The 16,056-nt window shown below is 44.5% G+C and overlaps 1 protein-coding gene across 1 annotated transcript in view; it reads left to right on the top strand.

Moving 5' to 3' along the window:
* The window catches only part of LOC135509501 (A disintegrin and metalloproteinase with thrombospondin motifs 20-like), a 135,993-nt gene extending 124,789 nt beyond the window's left edge, over positions 1–11,204 (top strand). The window contains exons 30-38 of the mRNA XM_064930223.1: positions 2,284–2,454; positions 3,375–3,581; positions 3,775–3,904; positions 5,597–5,691; positions 5,781–5,875; positions 6,357–6,490; positions 7,557–7,648; positions 8,036–8,140; positions 8,343–11,204. Coding sequence (XP_064786295.1) covers positions 2,284–2,454; positions 3,375–3,581; positions 3,775–3,904; positions 5,597–5,691; positions 5,781–5,875; positions 6,357–6,490; positions 7,557–7,648; positions 8,036–8,140; positions 8,343–8,432 — 1,119 coding nt within the window. The 3' untranslated portion in view covers positions 8,433–11,204. The remainder of the gene's footprint in view (positions 1–2,283; positions 2,455–3,374; positions 3,582–3,774; positions 3,905–5,596; positions 5,692–5,780; positions 5,876–6,356; positions 6,491–7,556; positions 7,649–8,035; positions 8,141–8,342) is intronic.
* The last annotated feature ends 4,852 nt before the right edge of the window (positions 11,205–16,056 follow it).

Here is a 16,056-nt window from a genome sequence, read left to right as displayed (position 1 = left end):
CTAAGGTAGCCCAGCACTCCTGCATCACACAATGAGGGTTTGAATGATAACCATCAGTCTATGATAAATCACATCCAAACCTCAAAGCACTGATCCGTATCAGCTCTGCGGTTTTTGTCTTTTCGAGGGGCACTACACTGTGTGACGTGAGCACTGAGCAGTCCCCTTGAACTCAGTGTTTTCTACCCTTGGCCCCTCTCTTTCTTTTATGTCCCCCCCACCCCCCACCCCTACATTGTCGCCAAAGTTCAGGACACAAAAAGATGAGCGCCATGTAAGGACTTTGTGCTGCTTCCTGGTGCAGGAATGTTTGCACGCACTCAGATCCTGTCTGCCTGTGTTGCTGTGCATTCCAATGATCGTTTACAGCCTCCTGTCTCAGAAACAGACATTTCTGGCCCAGAAATCATTTCGGGCTTAGAATGAGAGATTCTTACAAACAAAACTGATCATTTGATTTCGTAGGACATGATGCTTTAGCCATTCAAACTGTAGTGTGCCTACTCTCACATCGGCATACCTGTCTTCACTCTTAACTACCTCTCTAAACCGTCGTTTTGAGTTCACTCAAAACCAACTCGTCTCCACCCATGACGTGCTGTTTGCTTTATCGTTGGGGTTGTTCTTGAAAGCAACATGAGATGTCATATCATGCTTACTGTTCCTCTCCTGGATAAAGTGTAGAATACATTTGTTTTTTTACACAGAACCGTTTTCTTCTAGAGTTTGACCATCTGGAGGAAACAACCAAACCTGGTAGAACTTCTCGGGGGATATCTCTGCTAGCGGTCCAACACTGCCCCCTATGCCAATCTGAAGACGTTACCCTTTGTTCCACACTTTACTGTATTCACTTCGTCAGCCAGCTGTCTCTCTCTCTCTCCTTTCTCTCTCTCTCTCCTTTCTCTCTCTCCTTTCTCTCTCTCTCTCATTTCTCTCTCCTCTCTCTCTCTCTCTCTCTCCTTTCTCTCTCTCTCTCTCTCTCCTTTCTCTCTCTCTCTCTCTCTCTCTCTCTCTCTCTCTCTCTCTCTCTCTCCTTTCTCTCTCTCCTTTCTCTCTCTCCTTTCTCTCTCTCCTTTCTCTCTCTCCTTTCTCTCTCTCTCTCTCTCTCTCTCTCTCTCTCCTTTCTCTCTCTCTCTCTCTCCTTTCTCTCTCTCCTTTCTCTCTCTCTCTCTCATTTCTCTCTCTCCTTTCTCTCTCTCTCTCTCCTTTCTCTCTCTCTCTCTCTCTCTCCTTTCTCTCTCTCTCTCTCCTTTTTCTCTCTCCTTTCTCTCTCTCTCTCTCTCTCTCAATTCAATGGCTTTATTGGCATGGGAGAAACATGTGTTAACATTGCCAAAGCAAATGAGGTAGATAATATATAAAGTGAAATAAACAATAAAAATTAACAGGAAACATTACACATACAGAAGTTTCAGACATTACAAGTGTCATATTATGTATATATATATATATATATACAGTGTTTTAACAATGTACAAATGGTTAAGGTATACAAGGGAAAATAAATTAGCATAAATATGGGTTGTATTTACAATGGTGTTTGTTCTTCACTGGTTGCCCTTTTCTCGTGGCAACAGGTCACACATCTTGCTGCTGTGATGGCACAATGTGGAATTTCACCCAGTAGATATGGGAGTTTATCAAAATTGGATTTGTTTTCAAATTCTTTGTGGATCTGTGTAATCTGAGGGAAATATGTCTCTCTAATATGGTCATACATTGGGCAGGAGGTTAGGAAGTGCAGCTCAGTTTCCACCTCATTTTGTGGGCAGTGAGCACATAGCCTGTCTTCTCTTGAGAGCCATGTCTGCCTACGGCGGACTTTCTCAATAGCAAGGCCATGCTCACTGAGTCTGTACATAGTCAAAGCTTTCCTTAATTTTGGGTCAATCACAGTGGTCAGGTATTCTGCCACTGTGTACTCTCTGTGTAGGGCCAAATAGCATTCTAGTTTGCTCTGTTTTTTTGTTAATTATTTGACACATTGGAAAGAATTATCTTTTTGTTTTCTCATGATTTGGTTGGGTCTCTCTCTCTTTCTCCTCTCTCTCTCTCCTCTCTCCTCTCTCTCTTCTCTCTCTCTCTCTCTCCTCTCTCCTCTCTCTCTTCTCTCTCTCTGTCTCTGTCTCTGTCTCTCTCTCTCTGTCTATGTGTCGAATCTATATGCGGTAGCAATTGAGACTGGGGACAAGTTTACACTTGTATTATGTATAGTGCCTTTTGATGTTGACACGATGACTGACCCTCATGTTGTTCTCGTCCTCTGTCTGTTCTCCGCAGTGTAACGCCACCTGTGGAGAGGGTATGAGGAACAGGAAGGTTCTGTGCGTGGGGGCTGGGCTGACCCCTGTCCAGGACGCCCTCTGTGACCCCTCTTCTTGCCCTGCCCTGCGCCAGCCCTGCAGTGGAGCAGCCTGCCACTACACGTGGATGACAGGGGAGTGGTCACAGGTAGGAACCTTGGTTTAGGGAACCCCTGCCTCCTGTTTGTCGCTTTTTCACTTCTAGAATTGCAAAGCGACTGCGTCCTTGAAAATCGCTATTCAAATCCCATGTATTATTATTCTACCTTTAGATCTTTGCGTCATTCGATGTAACGATTTCCCAACAGTATTTGACTAGCTAGGTCGTCAAAGACAAATGGATATATTGTGTTTATCCACATGTCTCTACAGTGGGGCAAAAAAAGTATTTAGTCAGCCACCAATTGTGCAAGTTCTCCCACTTAAAAAGATGAGAGAGGCCTGTAATTTTCATCATAGGTACACTTCAACTATGACAGACAAAATGAGGGAAGTGGGAAAATCACATTGTAGGATTTTTAATTTATTTATTTGCAAATTATGGTGGAAAATAAGTATTCTGTAAGTCTTCACAAGGTTTTCACACACTGTTGCTGGTATTTTGGCCCATTCCTCCATGCAGATCTCCTCTAGAGCAGTGATGTTTTGGGGCTGTTGCTGGGCAACACGGACTTTCAACTCCCTCCAAAGATTTTCTATGGGGTTGAGATCTGGAGACTGGCTAGGCCACTCCAGGACCTTGAAATGCTTCTTACGAAGCCACTCCTCCGTTGCCCGGGCGGTGTGTTTGGGATCATTGTCATGCTGAAAGACCCAGCCACGTTTCATCTTCAATGCTCTTGCTGATGGAAGGAGGTTTTCACTCAAAATCTCACGATACATGGCCCCATTCATTCTTTCCTTTACACGGATCAGTCAAAAAACAGCCCCAAAGCATGATGTTTCCACAAATTACAGGCCTCTCATCTTTTTAAGTGGGAGAACTTGCACAATTGGTGGCTGACTAAATACTTTTTTGCCCCACTGTATATCCACTAAGGTGTGATCTCCATTGTGTGTGAATTCCAGTGCTCTACCAGCTGTGGAGTTGGCTACCAACAGCGTATAGTGTCCTGCTCTGTGATGCCATCCTCCCTGACCCTGCACCCATATGATGCCCAGTCCTCTGCACAGTCCCGCCCCCACTGTCCAGAGCCCCACCCTCCTGGCACCAGACAGTGCCTCCTTAGGGACTGCCTACAAGCTGCCTACTGGAAAGTTGGCCCATGGAGCAAGGTGTGTTTCAGTGTGTTTGAGAGAGAGAAAAATGGGGATGGACAGAATGGGGAGAGGGAGAGAGAGGGGTTGGTAAACAGTATCAGATCATGATATTGAAACAACAGTTACTTGATACAGTTTTGTTTTGTACTGTGAGTGTGTAATGTGTCAGTAGTTTCCATGTAATTGATGCCCTTTATGTGGTCCTCAGTGCTCCCAGACGTGTGGAGCGGGAGTGAAGGAGCGCAGGTTGGAGTGTCTGGCCTCTAAAGGCCAACCGTCCAAACACTGCCGTCCAGCCGAGAGGCCCGAGTCACGGGCCGCCTGCCGAGAGCGAGAGTGTGAGTCTCTACAATACTACTTCTAGTGTACACAGCCTCTCGACTACTCATCGCCACTATTTCTACACAGCCTCTCTGCTACCCATCTCCACTATTTCTACACAGCCTCTCGACTGCTCATCTCCACTATTTCTACACAGCCTCTCTGCTACTCATCTCCACTATTTCTACACAGCCTCTCTGCTACTCATCTCCACTATTTCTACACAGCCTCTCTGCTACTCATCTCCACTATTTCTACACAGCCTCTCTGCTACTCATCTCCACTATTTCTACACAGCCTCTCTGCTACTCATCTCCACTATTTCTACACAGCCTCTCGACTGCTCATCTCCACTATTTCTACACAGCCTCTCTGCTACTCATCTCCACTATTTCTACACAGCCTCTCTGCTACTCATCTCCACTATTTCTACACAGCCTCTCTGCTGCTCATCTCCACTATTTCTACCCAGCCTCTCCCTGAAGTATTAGGCCTAAAACGTAGATGTGCTTTCCTTGCCAACTTGTCTGATCCATGCAGTGCTTATTGCCAAACAGGAATGTGTATAGTAATAGTATTGAATAGACTGCGCTGTATATTGTGATTTGTCTGATGGTGTTTATAGAATGTCAACTTGTTTCTTTATTTGAACACTTTACGTTAACCTTGACTTTAAGCCTCTCTTGGAGAAGTTGATTTCTGAAACAATAAATAGTGAGTTGGCGACAGACAGCTTGCAGTGTGCTACGGTTGGGGTTAAGACTGGAGTTGAGTCTGAGATTGGGTCTGGTTCCGTGACTGGGTCTGGGGCTGAGGCTGGGGGAGACCTTCACTCCTGACCCTGGCTGTGTGTTAGCTGAGTCGCCTCAGATGTTTAGACACGGTCTCACTGTGGAGCATTCTGCCGTTAAGTCTCTTGCCAAGTCAGGCATCGGGCGAAAGGGAAATGCTCGGTTGACAGCCGGTTCACCAGTGAAGTATTCATACTATCAGCTAATCGGAGAGTTCTGGCCTCCAACCGCATAGGAACAACTGTGGGGGGAATGTAAACAAAGAGAGATGTTTTTAACAAGGCCCCCCCCCAGTGTTGAACTCCTACTCACACCTTGACCAGATACAAATCATTTTCGTTGAGTTTTTCCTGCTGTTTATTTATTGGAATGCTTCTAACGTTTTGTGGAACACGATCATTTACTGACCTATGTGAAGTCTACTGTAGCACTACGGGGACTCTTCCATTATACGCTACAGTTACACTACTGTTCAAGAGTTTGGGGTCACTTAGAAATGCCCTTGTTTTTGAAAGAAAAGCACATTTTTTGTTAAAATAACATAAAATTGATCAGAAATACAGTGTAGACATTGTTCATGTTGTAAATGACTATTGTAGCTGGAAACGGCTGTTTTTTTTATGGAATATCTACATAGGCCCATTATCAGAAGAGAGTAGTGTTATATTATGTTATTTTAATGGACAAAAAATGTGCTTTTCTTTCAAAAACAAGGTGATCCCAAACTAAGTGACCCCAAACATTTGAACGGTAATGTATATTAAATGATTAGTTCAAATAATGTTCTAATATCGGTACTTTGTAACTTTGTTTTTCATGGTCATTTTCATTTCAGTATCCTGTTATGTTCATATTGACCAGCACCATCCCCTATAATACTGTAAACCCAAAGGTGCTCCCTCTTATTCCCGATCACAGGTCAGCTGTTCATGTCCTGTAGAGAGGTCCAGATGAGACAGGAAGTGAGGATGGATGGGGAGTTCAACCTGAAGGTCAAGTCCAGGATACTGCAGGTGTGTGTGTGCTCTGTCAAAATAACATCCCATCACTTTGTCATTCAGCCACATCCTCATCTGTTGTCTCAACGTGTGTTTCCTCCTAGATCTTCTGTGCTGAGATGCAGACTGATTTCCCTAAGGAATATGTTACACTGCGGAGCAGTCAGACAGACAACTACTCGGAGGTCTATGGATACAGGTGTGCTTGTCGAAATCAGATTATTCTCCTGCAACAATTGACATTTAGCAGACACTCTTTCCCACAGCAACCTACAGTAGTGAGTGCAGAAATGTTCTCATACTGGTCCCCCATGGGAATTGAACCCACAACCCTGGTCTTGCAAGCACCATGCTCTACCAACTGAGCCACCATGTTGCCAGTGTATGTGATGAGTGACAGCATGTATAGGATTCCTTCCTGTATTTATTTATTTTTTATTTTTTTGAAATGTACCTTTTATTACGGCCCAGCGTCGTCCGGGTTTTGGCCGGTGTAGGCCGTCATTGTAAATAAGAATTTGTTCATAACTGACTTAACTGACCCTACCTCGGACGACGCTGGGCCAATTGTGCACCGCCCTATGGGACTCCCCATCACGGCCAGCTGTCTACGGACAGAATGTACTGTATTTTCCATATAAGGAATGTACCTTATCTGTACCATTATTTTTAATGTCTAGGTTGCTGAACCCTTTTGAGTGCCCGTATAATGGCAGCAGAAGGCAGGACTGTGACTGCAGGAACGATTACTCTGCAGCGGGATACACTCTCTTCCACAAGGTCCGCCTGGACATCAGCTCCCTGAGGATAATGAGTGAGTAATGACCATGTGATTGCCTGACCACTCCACTGTAATGAGACCACACATCCATGTTGTTTTACCCCTGCACACACCCCACTCCTCTTACCCACAGCACGGAATAACGTCTTGCCAAGAGGGAATTGCTCACCGAATGCAATTTTGAACACCTTTTGCCATACTCCTCACAGAAATCGCGATAATCGCCTTTCAACGGGCCTTGGTCACGTCACTGGGATAGAGTCAAAGCAGTCCCCTTTAAGACACAAACTCACAGACACATGGTTACACGCAGGCATACTCACAAACACACAAATGCTCGTACACACACACACAAAATCGATTGTGTTTTCTAACATACACATCGGGAGTCACACATACTCTCTCTCTTACACACACACACACACACGCGCAACATCTCCAGCCGATATTCCTATCCTCTGCCCATTACGACGTCCAGCCCAACCTCTCCTGTTGTCCCTGAGCATGCCTTAGATTAGTGCACATGTGGCGTGGTCAGGATATGTGGTAATTATATGTGTGTGCGGCTAGGAGGAGGGAGCCCACCACTCCACTCCACCACTTCACAGAACCCATGCAGTCATCTTCCCATCCCATCCCATTCCCTGTCTACTCTGGTCCTGACAGCACATGTTCCCACCACGCCAGGCCCTCCCCTCGCACTGCAAGGAACTCATTTGGGCTTGACTCTTAAAAAAAAAGGAAGAATAATGACTTAGATTATGAGCTGCTCTAGCTGTGCAATGTGTTTCTCATTAACTTTACAAAGCGAGAGAGGGAGAGACAGGGAGGGAAGGGAGAGAGAGAGAGACACAGGGAGGGAGAGGGAAGGAAGGAAAGAGAGAGAGAGAGAGACACAGGGAGGGAGACTAGGAGGGAGGGAGCGCACTGGTCATGGTCACCATGCGTGACGAAGCCGTAAAAACAGGGGAACTAAGATCATCTTAAATGTCATGTCGTTAGGCCTTAAGCCATGGTAGTTGTTTAAAGCCCCTCGTCTCCTGTGTCTGTGTATTGACAGTGACCTTCATATGCTCTGTGTCTCTGCGTTGTGTACCAGCCACAGACCTGCAGTTCTCTCAGACCCTGCTTGGCCGTCCCGTCCCGTTCGCCACGGCGGGAGACTGTTACAGCGCTGCCAAGTGTCCTCAGGTATGAAACACAGACCATTTGTGAGTCTATAAATGACAGACTATAATCTGTATGCCTGTATGTCTTGATGGGTACCTTGAGCCAACCTTTGCTGGCCGAGGTGTTGAAATTCAGTTCTGTCTGACTGGGTTTTACTGCCCTGACCCGTCCAGTCTGTTAACTGGAGAGAAGTGTGAAATCGTACGTTTTCCCAGTAACCACAGAATCACATTTAACCGTCCAGTGGAGCTCAGTGTGTCTGCCCACTGTACCGTGGTGCTTTAGTTGTCAGTCACCAGAATGGAAATTAGATACAGACTAATTGACTGTATTTGATTCCTGATCAGGTCCACTTACAACAGTTTCAGTTTGTTGGTCTATTGTAATCACTCTGGTGTGCTTCCGCAGGGCCAGTTTAGCATCAACCTCATAGGGACTGGTCTGAAAGTGGCTGAGACAACCAAGTGGACCTCACAGGGCAACTATGTCTCTGTCAAAGTCCACAGATCAGAGGTAAGGAGGACTAGAAATTCTGGATGTTCTGAATGACTGTACTCTAAACCGTCCTATCGTCTGAATTGTCACTTGTTTGATTTTCAAATCTGATTCATTCAAGAGGAATTTCTAGAGGCATTAATAAAAATCCTCATTCTCTATGGAAAGTTCATTTTTGTCCTGTCCCATTCAATTCTCATTTCTCCCTCTCTGTCTGTAGGACGGGGCAAGAATCTACGGTCGCTGTGGTGGCTTCTGTGGGAAGTGCATTCCCCAGCCTCACAACGGCCTGCTGGTTCAGGTCCAGTAAGGGTCGGAGCAACGTCAGACCAGGCAGTGAAACACACACCAGACCAGAGCTTCCGGGGATCCAATGCACTTCATTTGTGAATGTGGCCACTAACTCCTCCCTTCATCACCCCTTCCTCCCCACCCGGCAGCTAGAACATAGGGACAGCTCAAAGAATCTACGCTGAGTATACAAAATATTAGGAACACTCTCCTAATATTGAGTTGCACTGCCCCCTTTTGCCCTCAGAACAGCCTCAATTCGTTGGGGCGTGGACTCTACAAGGTGTCAAAAGCGTTCCACAGGGATGCTGGCCCATGTTGACTCCAATGCTTCCCATAGTTGTGTTAAGTTGGCTGGATGTCCTTTGGATAGTGGACCATTCTTGATACACACGGGAAACTGTTGAGTGGGAAAAACCCAGCAGCGTTGCAGTTCTTGACACAAACCGGTGCGCCTGGCACATAATACCTGTTCAAAGACACTTAATTATTTTGTCTTGCCCATTCACCCTCTGAATGACACACATCCATGTCTCAATTGTCTCGAGGCTTAAAACACCTTATTTAAACTGTCTCCTCCCCTTCATCTACACTGATTGAAGTGGATATTAACAGGTGACATCAATAAGAGATCATAGCTTTCACCTGGTCAGTCTATGTCATGGAAAGATCGGGTGTCCTTAATGTTTTGTATACTCAGTGTACACACCGCAAGCCATGCAGGGTCCTTTAAAAGAAGACGAGAGACAACCTTATTATGTTCCATCCTCGCTAGTGTTTGTAATTGTAGTGGTTACCAATCTGCATTGGGATATGAAAAGCAGAATTTGTCAGACACTCTCACATATTCCAGCATTGTACAGTCTCAAAGGGCCACAGTCATATTTCTGGTCGGAAGTTGCAACACTGAGGTAGCCACTGTATAGTACCGAGCTTAGGGAAGAATCCTCTCATGGTTGGAAGTGAGATCTTCCTCATCTCGCAAAGGTACCATTTTTCTGTTGGCCCTCAAAAGAAAGGTGAAATAGTCATTATGGAACAAAGTGTTTTTATTTTTCTACCGTCAGCGAGGAAACTTTTTGTTCTTAAAATGGAACATCTCACTCAATATTTGAAATGTGTTCGCTAGCAGTGTCATGACGCGTGGGTTATTACTCATTCCTGCCAAAAGGCTGTTCTTGTTAGTTAGGATTAGGATTAGTATTAATCCAAAATGATAGGAAGAAGAAAGCTACAGATCAGGAGATACGTCCAGACATGGGTTTTTTCGGGAAATATTTGTTCACCAATTAGTTAGCTAGGGTTTGTGTACTACTGTTGTTGTGCATTCTTCTACTAATGGTCAACCAGACTTGCCTTATCTCAAAGGTCAAAGGTTACAGTGAGGAGTACTATGCCTTCTGACCACTGCATCCCAGACTAGTCCTCACGGTGCAGAACCCAATGTTGCTGACTACTGACTGACAATGTGATTAGAATAATATCTCTAGCAGGTCATAGAGAGACAACCAATAGACACTAACTCATTGGTGATGTGGTCTGGGGGGGGGAAAAATGGTTGTTTGTCCCTGGAAAACAGTTTGTTTATATATTTAAATTAATTCATAAGGTGGGAACTGTTGTCTACATCATTTAAGAGGTGGAAAGTCAAGGCCGAGCTCTCATCTCCAGTCAAAAACTAGTTTGGCTTAGTTCACTTGTGACATTGTTTTCCAGATCATGTCCCCTGCACGCGACCCTACCTCTCACAAGCATCCATGAGATGTATTTCATTATATCGTCAAATATTTCTTTGACCATATTTATACTGTAATGATACATAGATACATGTTTTTGTACTACAATGACTACTAGAAGCCGGGAAGCTATTGTTTGGTTTACTTGTTTGTTGCTGAAATGGTATTACAGTGTGTAGGGTGAGTAACTACTAATCTGAAAGAGGCTCTTTGAATGGTGCTTTAATAGCACTGACATCACCACTAATCTTGAGAAGGAACTCACTACTGGCATTGGAACTGCCATTAGCTTCATGCCTAGTGTAAATGTACTACTACAGAATAATGCCCACAATGCTTTGCAGAACATGTCATGGTCCTTTTATTAATGTAGCTGAAGACCAACCTGGAGGGTTGCCAGATATCCTGAACTACATGAGTGAACCTGCCTGAAGTAGCTCTATCATCATTTAGGTAAATGGTACTCTTTTTCACCACTATAACTGGGGCAGATTTGGCAACCCTGCCATGCTGGTACGCCGATGTTAAGCTTTAACCAAAGTTTCATAGATGCAGATTAGAACTTTTGTCAGACAATGCAGCTACTTTTGATTTAAGGAATGGTAGGTAGAAAACCCCTTACAAAAGTCAATGAGCAGCTAGAAAACCTTTGGCTATCATTCTTGTTTGATAGGCAATTATACTATGATGAGGTCTGTATCAGAAATTGAAAGAATACTTGATGCACTATGTGCCATAAATTTTGTAGAAAAGTAATCCTGTTTGTTTCTTTTTTTAAATAATAGTTCAGATTTGTAACTGATGATGTATGTTTATTTTTTAATATTCGTGTTTTGAATGTAATGGGAATTGGTACGGAATTGAACAAGATGCTTGTTTGCTATGTGTTATCCAAAGATGATTTTAAGAATCATATGTACTTACAGTGTGTACGTAGGTTATATAAAATGGAATGATCCAGGTTCTATGGTCACTAATTGCATCAACATCATAGGTCTTGCTACTTTACTAATACTGTAAAATAAGAAATAATAAAATATTTTAATGCTTTTCAATTGATTTCTGTGTGTTGAATGCTTCCATATTACAATGCTTTTGTCTTGCTTCATACAGAGTGAATGGTTAACAGATCAATGCTGGTGCTCTCTTCAACAGAGGTGGCCTTTGATTAGACATGAATGGCAGAGGGTCAGAGCTAGTTAGATGGCTGTGTTAGCTGACTTGTGGGCCCATGTGGATTCACTTATTTGTGCATTTCCAAAACATGACTTGAGTTCAATTTCACTCAAATACTTTGGCTGTAGTTTCTCACTACACCATGGTACACTCAGTGTTGAACCCTACAGCTTGGGCTGCCAACTTATCAATGACTTACCAAATCCATATGTCAAATCAAAAAGTGAGGTCAGTTCTCCAATTCTCTTTGAAAACATGACTAAAAAAAGCAAAATTCAAAATAATTATGTCACTGAAAATGACTTGATAATGAAGGCACAGGTACTTTAGTGAGAAGAGCTGTTTATGTATGAGGCAGGCTCAGCTTTGTACATTAAATAAAACCAGATACCGTAATCCCTAAAGAACTTCTTTGATTCTGTGCCAGTAGAAATTAAAAAAAAAATAGCTTGGTTCCCCAACAAGTTAATCTAATGATTTGGAAGAAGGGTTGTATCACAACAAGAACTCCCCGAAAGCAGTTTTCCAGGGAAGCCAAGCTGTGCTGAAGTCCACATTGAGTCTTCTGGCTAAAGAGAGAGAAGTCAGATTAGATGTGCTGGGCTCCTCTGTTCTATGCTCAGAGAAACCAGACATCCCTAATGAATGTGTTGAGAAACATAGACCAGCACAGAGGATCCTCATAAAAGCAACTAATGATTGATGTTAAACATGACAAACATCACATGTAAAGGAAGAGGCCCAGCTAGTTGCTCCACTCTGCATTCCATTACCACATCACTTCTAACCAATGATTTATATATGTTATACACTATGGGCCCGAATCGGACTTAAGAAATGTACGGCTTAACTACCCACATCTTTCCTATGCACTTCTCAGTAGTTGGTATTCAGACACCTTATGTAGGTGCATAACAGGCTTTGCAGGTGCGGTTCCCTTGTGGGCGCCGAATACATTCAATTAAACCTCGGAAAACCCAGATTTTTCTCATGGAATTTTCATTCAATAGGGTTTTCAGTACATTTATCTTAAGCCATCCCTTAAAATAGGGTATCGGAAGCATAGCAGCCTATCGGAAGCATAGCTTGGGTCTCCAATTTTCATTCACAAAAATGAGGGCACACAATAAAAATTCTGACCAAACAGTTATTTATAGCCTACTTCACTGTGGAAAAAGGGGCCACAATGCATGTCATATTGATATGATTTTCACTTTGCTTCCATATGACTGGTTTCACATTCGTCTCCAGGGATCATAAGGAAAAATGATTTAAAACAATGTCTGTGTATTTACAATCCGCTTCTCCAAACTGATTATTCATTTAGCGAGCTCTTATCAATAGCTCTTCTCAATTATAAATGACAGTTTATGGAGAAGTTAATACTTATTCATGGTTTCCTCCTGTGTAAAGGTGGTGGAACTATGAGGGATTAAGTCAGTCAGGATATGTTGTCTTCGTAGACACACCTCCACCACGCCTTCATTTCTTAGATCTCCACCCCGAACGAATAACGGATAAGTAGCATGCTATTCTCATGCTTAACTTCAAGATCAGACTACGCATTGAGAGACAAGTGCATAAAGAGAGAATTATGTTCCACTTAAGCATGCTTAACTCTGGTCCAAATTGGCCTCTTCATGACTGACAGGAGGAACTGTTTTGAAGCCACCACACCTCCATCGAAGGCACTTAATTGTCAATAAAGCTATATAAAATGCATTTATTCATGTTTATATTTGTTTTTGCCATGTTTATTCTACAGACAATTTAATGCATACTTTTAAATTATATTATGTGAACTAAACATACAAAACAAAGAAAACTTTATATCTAAAAACAATTTCCTTTTTTAGAAAGTTCTAGTGTTACTTTCCCCACCACAAACAAACACTTAAATACATGTAATTTTGTCCTTGAAACATTTCATTGAAATACTGTAGAATTCCATTAACTCCTTTGGAAGACTGGTCTTCTGAGGAGTGCCAATATGGCCGACCGGTGGTGGCTAAAGCCTCTCATTGGCCAATGCATGGCATAAGCAATTCAGGTTTTATACACAGTACATTATTGCTTCAAACATGGTGCATTCTAAAAGTATTTTACTGTAAACAATGGAAAGATCATTTTCTCTCTCCATACATTAGAAAGTACATTGGTTTAATATTACAATGTACATGCAGTGACAGTCAAGGTTATAAAAAGAGGTCCGTATAAAAACGTATAATTTGATCAAATCGCATTGGGCCCTGGATCATTGGGTAACAAATTCCTGATTTGGGTAAACACTGCCCTCTGCTGGAGGTACAGTGAGACTACACCTGCTGTGTCATAGTCATTGGACTGTGCACTTCATTTGTTTGTACATACAGCAACATGATGTTAACAAGTCCATAAAACATAGGTTAAATAGTTAGATATAGGTGTAGGTCTAAAGCAGTTGTGAAATTGAACCGGAGCTTCCCGGAGCCAGGCTCCTGCACCTTGGGTCAATGGGAGAGTCAGCCGGAGCCAGGCTCCTGCACCTTGGGTCAATGGGAGAGTCAGCCGGAGCCAGGCTCCTGCACCTTGGGTCAATGGGAGAGTCAGGCGGAGCCAGGCTCCTGCACCTTGGGTCAATGGGAGAGTCAGCCGGAGCCAGGCTCCTGCACCTTGGGTCAATGGGAGAGTCAGGCGGAGCCAGGCTCCTGCACCTTGGGTCAATGGGAGAGTCAGGCGGAGCCAGGCTCCTGCACCTTGGGTCAATGGGAGAGTCAGGCGGAGCCAGGCTCCTGCACCTTGGGTCAATGGGAGAGTCAGCCGGAGCCAGGCTCCTGCACCTTGGGTCAATGGGAGAGTCAGGCGGAGCCAGGCTCCTGCACCTTGGGTCAATGGGAGAGTCAGCCGGAGCCAGGCTCCTGCACCTTGGGTCAATGGGAGAGTCAGCCGGAGCCAGGCTCCTGCACCTTGGGTCAATGGGAGAGTCAGGCGGAGCCAGGCTCCTGCACCTTGGGTCAATGGGAGAGTCAGGCGGAGCCAGGCTCCTGCACCTTGGGTCAATGGGAGAGTCAGCCGGAGCCAGGCTCCTGCACCTTGGGTCAATGGGAGAGTCAGGCGGAGCCAGGCTCCTGCACCTTGGGTCAATGGGAGAGTCAGCCGGAGCCAGGCTCCTGCACCTTGGGTCAATGGGAGAGTCAGGCGGAGCCAGGCTCCTGCACCTTGGGTCAATGGGAGAGTCAGGCGGAGCCAGGCTCCTGCACCTTGGGTCAATGGGAGAGTCAGCCGGAGCCAGGCTCCTGCACCTTGGGTCAATGGGAGAGTCAGGCGGAGCCAGGCTCCTGCACCTTGGGTCAATGGGAGAGTCAGCCGGAGCCAGGCTCCTGCACCTTGGGTCAATGGGAGAGTCAGGCGGAGCCAGGCTCCTGCACCTTGGGTCAATGGGAGAGTCAGGCGGAGCCAGGCTCCTGCACCTTGGGTCAATGGGAGAGTCAGGCGGAGCCAGGCTCCTGCACCTTGGGTCAATGGGAGAGTCAGGCGGAGCCAGGCTCCTGCACCTTGGGTCAATGGGAGAGTCAGGCGGAGCCAGGCTCCTGCACCTTGGGTCAATGGGAGAGTCAGCCGGAGCCAGGCTCCTGCACCTTGGGTCAATGGGAGAGTCAGGCGGAGCCAGGCTCCTGCACCTTGGGTCAATGGGAGAGTCAGGCGGAGCCAGGCTCCTGCACCTTGGGTCAATGGGAGAGTCAGGCGGAGCCAGGCTCCTGCACCTTGGGTCAATGGGAGAGTCATGCGGATCCGAGCTACAGTACTTTAAGGGTTCAAAGTAGTATAAAAAGTAGGAGGAAATGATGATAAAGGATAGGGTTAGGGTTGATGCTACTGTGTTTTTTTAATTATGTTTTTAAATCCTCACTGTATGTCTAATAAAACACTTTGTGTGTATATTTCATGAAAATAACTCAAAATATATTTTGCATCATTTATTTCCCTGAGCCTCCTTCTTCCATTGAAATCCTCAGTCTGATCGTGTGGGTGTGTTGATACACATTTGTACATATTTACATAAATAGCCTTGATTGGTGGACAGGATAGCATTTGGTATTTGGTACATCATTTGGTATGATAATGCCGTTTTGTGGTTATTCTGACCAATGACCAGATGGAAAGTGTATGATAGACAACCCTACACCAGAGTAAATCTGCTGCAAGCCATGGATTTAGCCTGTGGTGATATAGATGAGGAATCATGTCAGGGCTGGATACGGCACACAAGAGGCTTCTTCCCCCGTTGCCTCGGGAGGGACAATATTGCTTGTGATGTCAACGAAGTGCTCTGGCCTGACCCAGCCCAAAGACAAGAAGAAGCACATTGATCACATGTTTACTCCTTTGATTTTTGTCCCTTTTAGTATTGCATACTGTAGTACAGTGCATTGTAGGCTGTATACTGTACAATGGACACATTGTATGGCCCTGAACATTGTGCTTTCCATTTATTAACAGTACTGACGGCTCAATAGATTTTGACTGGTTTAAAAATGTACTTCTCCCTGAGAATTGTATGTTTTGAACAATGTGTTTTCTATTTTTCGGCATATTGTTTACTGACTGCTTGAGAGTGTATATCATTTTGATCACTTTGTTTATGATTTGAGAGCAGTGTTTGATTTTGAACACAGGTAAAACTGTTTTGAGGCGAATGTTTCATTTTGCGAGAGGAGTCAGAGGTTATGTAAATAGTGCTTGAAGATGAGG

This window comes from Oncorhynchus masou, chromosome 22 (genome assembly GCF_036934945.1).
Source record: "Oncorhynchus masou masou isolate Uvic2021 chromosome 22, UVic_Omas_1.1, whole genome shotgun sequence".
In the NCBI taxonomy this organism is placed as follows: domain Eukaryota; kingdom Metazoa; phylum Chordata; class Actinopteri; order Salmoniformes; family Salmonidae; genus Oncorhynchus; species Oncorhynchus masou.
This window is presented reverse-complemented; position numbering and strand designations above follow the sequence as displayed.